General features: G+C 41.1%; 1 protein-coding gene across 1 annotated transcript in view; it reads left to right on the top strand.

The window, feature by feature from the left end:
* LOC126428012 (uncharacterized) overlaps positions 1-6370 on the top strand; it is a 44286-nt gene extending 37916 nt beyond the window's left edge. The window contains exon 4 of the mRNA XM_050089894.1: positions 5524-6370. Within this exon, the coding sequence (XP_049945851.1) occupies positions 5524-5530 (7 nt within the window). The 3' untranslated portion in view covers positions 5531-6370. The remainder of the gene's footprint in view (positions 1-5523) is intronic.
* Positions 6371-7387: the final 1017 nt, after the last annotated feature.

A 7387-nucleotide genomic window follows, 5' to 3' on the forward strand; every position in this document is an offset into this window, starting at 1 on the left:
AAGTGGTTGGCGTCTTTGGTGAAGGATGGGAGACTGCATGTGGGTTGAAGGTGTTGATCTACTTAGGCAGAGATACGTTCTGTGGGGGCTCGGTAACCAGCTACAATGGGACGGCTGGAATGATTGGGTTTGTGAATGTTAGGAAGAAGGTAGAAGGTAGGGGTGCGGGGTGTCGGTGGGGTCAGGAGGTTGATGGAGTCAGGTGAAAGGTTTTGCAGGGGGCCTAAGGTTCTGAGGATTCCTTGGCAAACTTTGTATGTGGTGTTGTCTGAAAGCTGACGCAGTCCCTCAGACACATACTCCCGACGATCAAGTACCACGGTCATCGAACCCTTGTCTGCCGGAAGAATGACGATGGATCGGTCAGCCTTCAGATCACGGATAGCCTGGGCTTCAGCAGTGGTGATGTTGGGAGTAGGATTAAGGTTTTTTAAGAAGGATTGAGATGCAAAGCTGGAAGTCAGAAATTCCTGGAAGGTTTGGAGAGGGTGATTTTGAGGAAGAGGAGGTGGGTCCCGCTGCGACGGAGGACGGAACTGTTCCAGGCAGGGTTCAATTTGGATAGTGTCCTGGGGAGTTGGATCATTAGGAGTAGGATTAGGATCATTTTTCTTCATGGAAAGTGATATTTCCAGCAGAGAGTACGAGAGTAGGACAGTAAATCTTTGACGATGGCTGTTTGGTTGAATCTGGGAGTGTGGCTGATGGTGAGGCCTTTGGATAGGACAGAGGTTTCGGATTGGGAGACAGGTTGGAGGAAAGGTTAACTACTGAATTAGGGTGTTGTGGTTCCAGATTGTGTTGATTGGAATTTTGAGGTTTTGGAGGGAGTGGAGCTGGGAGTGGGAAATTGAGTAGATGTGAGAGACTGGGTTTGTGTGCAATGAGAGGAGGTTGAGGTTTGCTGGAAAGGTTGTGAAGGGTGAGTGATTTGCCTTTCCGGAGGTGGGAAACCATGAGATTGGATAGTTTTTTGAGGTGGAGGGTGGCATGCTGTTCTAATTTGTGGTTGGCCTGTAGGAGGATGCTCTGAACAGCCAGTGTGGATGTGGGAGAGGAAAAGATTAAGGACTTTTATTAAGGATAGGAGTTGATGGGTGTGTTCATTGGCTAAGTTGATCTGGACTCACAGTGAAGAAGAACTCCAGAATTTCCTCTCCAACCTCAACTCCTTTGGTTCCATCAGATTCACCTGGTCCTACTCCAAATCCCACACCACTTTCCTTGACATTGACCTACTTCATCAAAGACACCAACCACTTTCTCGAACGCCTGGAATCCTTACCCAATCTGTTACCCCCGAAAGCCATCCTTGTAACCATTGATGCCACTTCCTTATACACAAATATTCCGCACGTCCAGAGCCTCGCTGCAATGGAGCACTTCCTTTCACGCCGATAACCTGCCACCCTACCTAAAACCTCTTTCCTCATTACCTTAGCCACCTTCATCCTGACCCACAACTTCTTCACTTTTGAAGGCCAGACATACCAACAATGAAAGGGAACATCCATGGGTACCAGGATGGCCCCCTCGTATGCCAACCTATTCAGGGGTCACCTAGAGGAAGCCTTCTTGGTTACCTAGGCCTGCCAACCCAAAGTTTGGTATAGATTTATTGATGACATCTTCATGATCTGGACTCACAGTGAAGAAGAACTCCAGAATTTCCTCTCCAACCTCAACTCCTTTGGTTCCATCAGTTTCACCTGGTCCTACTCCAAATCCCACGCCACTTTCCTTGACGTTGACCTCCATCTGTCCAATGGCCAGCTTCACACGTCCGTCCACATCAAACCCACCAACAAGCAACAGTACCTCCATTATGACAGCTGCCACCCATTCCACATCAAACGGTCCCTTCCCTACAGCCTAGGTCTTCGTGGCAAACAAATCTGCTCCAGTCCGGAATCCCTTAACCATTACACCAACAACCTGACAGCAGCTATCGCATCCCGTAACTACCCTCCCGACCTGGTACGGAAGCAGATAACCAGAGCCATTTCCTCATCCCCTCAAACCCAGAACCTCCCACAGAAGAACCACAAAAGTGCCCCACTTATGACAGGATACTTTCCGGGACTGGACCAGACTCTGAATGTGGCTCTCCAGCAGGGATACGACTTCCTCAAATCCTGCCCTGAAATGAGATCCATCCTTCATGAAATCCTCCCCACTCCACCAAGAGTGTCTTTCCGCCGTCCACCTAACCTTCGTAACCTGTTAGTTCATCCCTATGAAATCCCCAAACCACCTTCCCTACCCTCTGGCTCCTATCCTTGTAACCGCCCCCGGTGTAAAACCTTTCCCATGCACCCTCCCACCACCACCTACTCCAGTCCTGTAACCCGGAAGGTGTACACGATCAAAGGCAGAGCCACGTGTGAAAGCACCCACGTGATTTACCAACTGACCTGCCTACACTGTGATGCATTCTATGTGGGAATGACCAGCAACAAACTGTCCATTCGCATGAATGGACACAGCCAGTGTTTGTTGGTAATGAGGATCACCCTGTGGCTAAACATGCCTTGGTACACGGCCAGCACATCTTGGCACAGTGTTACACCGTCCGGGTTATCTGCATACTTCTCACCAACACCAACCTATCCGAACTCTGGAAATGGGAACTTGCTCTTCAATATATCCTCTCTTCCCGTTACCCACCAGGCCTCAATCTCCGCTAATTTCAAGTTGCCGCCACTCATACCTCACCTGTCATTCAACATCATCTTTGCCTCTGCACTTCCGCCTCGACTGACATCTCTGCCCAAACTCTTTGTCTTTAAATATGTCTGCTTGTGCCTGTATATGTGCGGATGGATATATATGTGTGTGTGTGTGTGTGTGTGTGTGTGTGTGTGTGTGTGTGTGTGTGTGTGTGTGTGCGTGCAAGTGTATACCTGTCCCTTTTTTCCCCTAAGGTAAGTCTTTCTGCTCCCGGGATTGGAATGACTCCATACCCTCTCCCTTAAAACCCACATCCTTTCGTCTTTCCCTCTCCTTCCCTCTTTCCTGATGAAGCAACCGTGGGTTGCGAAAGCTTGAATTTTGTTTTTGTGTTTGTGTTTGTTAGTGTCTCTATCAACATACCAACGCTTTCGTTCGGTAAGTTACATCATCTTTGTTTTTAGATATATTTTTCCCACGTGGAATTTTTCCTTGTATTATATTCATAGATACATAAATATAGGTGTACTATATGGTCAGTAGAGTAACTTGTGGGTGAAATGGTACATTGTTATTTTTCTGTAGCATTTTCTAATTATCGCATTGCTAGTCAATCGAATTTGTACTTGTCACATTGGTTGCCTTTAGGATTTTTACAAAGTCTGCAAGCATCCACTATTGTCGAACACTTCTGTGTTTAGCAAATGTTGTTAAACTCCTGACAGACACTTATTAATTATCTGTAAATGTGCAACTCTATTAAAGAAGCAGTCCAACAACTTGAAGATCAACAAACAATTAATTTGTTGTTGTCTTAACGTACAGGTCCCCGAGAGAAGAAGACTTTTCTTGTTACTGAGGTCACTGTACTTATTAACAGCCAGTACAGCTATTAAATTTCCTTGTTCAAATTTTATGTTCTGTACATGTTCTGTTTTATGGTACAGCTTTTCTTCTACGATTCAAAGTCATTCATCTATTTTGGCAGCATTACTGAATTCTTGGTGTAATCACTTTTCCTACCTATTCATTCTACCATTAAGATGGGAAATTAAGTCTTGTAGTTTACTTTTTATATCATCTAATCTGTTCTCGATCTTTGCAAAATTTCTGTCCATTTGTGTAAATCTGTTATTCCTTTGAGAAAATTGGTCTGATACTGATTGCGTAAACCCTTCCGTGGTTACATTATCCTTAATGAAAGCCGTATTATGTTATTTGATTATGCAGATAAATCTAAAACCTAGAAGTGAAAAAATGTTCATTATTAAGTATATACCATTTGTAATTTAACGTGTCCTACATCTTAACATCACATTAGTTGTGTTTGAAATTCCCTGTATCGTGTATGTAGTGTCGTGTTGTTGGCTGCCGCTGCCAGTGCGTATTGTGACTGAGACTGTCGGATGCAGTCTCCTAGAGACGCACTGTAATCCAAACCCACTGGCTACCAACCTGTGTTGAAACCCTCGAAACGCTGATGTGGTAGTCGAACCTGTGTTGTTAATTTGTTACTGGGCGATGTGATTTTATGTATAATTATGAGTGTAGCACAGTATCACACAAAATCGTGATTCGTTGAATCCTAATTTATCCTTGTACCCCACAAAATATCAACTAGTGTCCACATATTGCTTATCTGGTCAGTTTTTATTATGAATCAAATATCAAGTTTCTTTGTTCGCATGTATCCCCGTGTTTAATTGTGTAACAACCGATTTGTTTAATGCATTCCTAATTGTATTTTTAAAGGTATAATCTTGTAAAATACTTCTTAAGCGACGATTAACTTGTCAGCATATGTTTTGAAAGAAGTTTGTCACTTTTTTGATGATCTAATCGTGGTGTCAGAATTTTGTATTTTAAGATTACAATCCTTTGGGTTCTTTATCTCTGTTTCACTGCCCAGAATTACACATGTGAACTTAAGTTTTCTGTATTTCGTCTCTGTAGTATTCGTTTTCTTGTCAGTAGTGTTGGATTGATGTCAAAATTTGGTTGCTTCTTCTTTTTGCATCTTGCTGTCATTGTTAGTATGATTCTATTTCTGATAACCATTTGTTTTTTGGGCTTGCACCGTGTTCCTTGTAGCAGTATTCCTCACTGAGGAGTCTCCAAGAGTGAGAGTCCACGACCGTCAAAACACTTCTTTATTTAGCAAAAGTTGTTAAACTCCTGACAGGTTCTCATTAGTTATTCATTAATTTGCAACTCTATTAAAGGAGTAGACTAAGAACTTAAAGATAAAAAAATAACTTATTCTTCTTTTAACATACAGTGAGTTGTCTTTGTCTTAAGTGATAAAACAAATGCCATTACCAATCACTTCAATTTAGTTGTCATTGTCTGTCGGATGTTCGGGTCGTCGATATTTCTTGGAGCAGCGTACTGCATGGAGGGTCTGTTAGCTTTACTTGTGATAATGTAATGTGCAGCTCGGCTACTCTCATTACCGTAGAAAGCCCAAACAAACAGAGCAGCAGCAGAACTTGACCGAAAGTGACATGATACAAAACAAAAATAGCTTTAATTCTTGAGAGGATGATGTTATCTGACTTAACCAACTTCCCACTAATGCAAAATTTGTCACACTTTTTCATTTAGACACAACTACAGTAAAGTAGTTTCTGATCAGCCAACTAACTTTATCCAGAATTATTACCAATAAGACCACAGAAAGAATTATATCCTCTAAAGTAGCATAATTTGTGTGTTTAATTTTTGTAACATTCCTTATTTTTGTTATTTTGATTTTATTTTAATTTGTAGAATTGCACCACACAGAAAGGTATGGCTTATCCTATAGGTATAATTTCCCTTTACTTATTTATTTTTGTTTTTTCATATTTTTAGACATTAAAATCAACATGTCAACAATTCAACAGTCCCAGGACCCACTCGGAGATTCCGAAAAATAGTTTTAATTGCCAAGACACAAAAGACTGAGGACTATCCGGAACCAGAAAGTGTGCTTATGATGAAAGGAACAGGTGAAACTAGAAAGGAATGTTGTAGTAAGCATGTTTGCTTTAATTTTATCAGAATGTTTGACTGTCTTGCAATTATGATTGTGCTCAGTACTTGCAGACCAGAAGTAAGCAGGACTTGATTCCTTCTTGAAAAGTGTTTCTGCTATCTCCTCCTTTAGTAAAATGCTCAAACAGAAGGATGTGCATCAAACTGAATGACAATAAGTATAAACTTTTTCGTAACAGCATTGATAGCATAGAAGATCGTGATCTTGCTATGAATGAAACAATATTTCTACATCTGAAGAAGACAAAGGTTTGTCTAAAGACCGTGCCAATAACAAAAGGAAGTGCAGCAGAAAAAATTACTGGGCTCCTGTGAAGTTTCCACTGAAGAGTACCGAGAGCATTAAGCTGTTTACTTCTGAGGACCACCAACTGAATATGATTTTCTATTGGATGTATAAAAATGTAAAGAAGTCTTGCAGTGAAGATTATGGAGCAGTAGAACTATGCAAAGGTGAAGTCTGTGTGGAAAGAAAAGATAGGTCAAATCAGGAAAATGAGAGGAAATAGAGAAGCTATTCAATTCACGAAAAACAAAAATGTAATTCGCTAGAAAATAGGAGACAAATCATTTAATGACCGGAAATAAGTCAAGCCCACAGACTGCCACAAGGAACTCCAACTATGAGAAAGAACGACTTGATGACTCCAGCTTGTGAGAAATACTTCCCACTGAGCTGAAAATCTTATGGAATAGTAAATATCTATTAAAAACTAAATTACATAACTTTCTCTTCAATCACTATGTTGTAATATATGTTTATAAACTACTTATCCAACATAAGATATACTTTTATTAACCTTCTGTCAGTTATGAAGCTTGTTAGCTATATCAGGGGTCAATGTAGCTTCACAAGTGCACATGTCAACCTCAAAGGACTTTCCATGTGATCCCTGGGTGGTACTACAAAAGAGAACACAACTGGCTAATCTCCCAACTACATGAGAAGTGCATACGTCAGGAAAGCAATGACTCATCAATAGCTCTTTACCTGTGCCAAACATCTACAGAAGTGAGACCAAGTATTAAAACATGTCAACTAAACATTGAAGCATTAGTTGAACCAAAGGCCTAATTCTAGGAAAGATACTCTTTATCCATGTTATCAACATGGTTGTCCAACAATGAAGTCATACAAATAATGGAGATCAGCTATGTGCAAGAAGAAAGTGACTAGAAAGTGATGTCATAGTTACAAAGTACCACTGTAACTAATGAAGGGAGCAGTACCCATACATCTTTGAATCTAATATCCCCGACAACATTAACGTACAGTAGCACACATGGCAAAAAATGTCAATAGAGGTTGTGGGTGAGTGGTAGTGTGTACTGGAGAAAATGAAATCCACCAAGAAGTCATACACTATGAGGAAGTGTCGATGGAATAAATAGAGGGCTTCTACTGCACAACATTAATGCAGCATTAAGCAAAGTAGAGACTAACATTGATAATGCAACTCAAATAATTGTAGATAACGCAACTTTCAGGACAATCAGAAAAGGCCACAGGATGTATGCCATGGTTGGGTTCAAACAGTTCAGTTCATACATTTATTTCAGAGACATTAAACGAAACAGGGCAAAATAGACACATGCATTAGCCACATGTAATGTTAAGCACATATCTGGGTCATTTGTGTAGCCAAAAATTACTCCAAAGGTGAAGAACTTTAAGCCACAT

Source organism: Schistocerca serialis, chromosome 12 (genome assembly GCF_023864345.2).
Source record: "Schistocerca serialis cubense isolate TAMUIC-IGC-003099 chromosome 12, iqSchSeri2.2, whole genome shotgun sequence".
NCBI classification, from domain to species: domain Eukaryota; kingdom Metazoa; phylum Arthropoda; class Insecta; order Orthoptera; family Acrididae; genus Schistocerca; species Schistocerca serialis.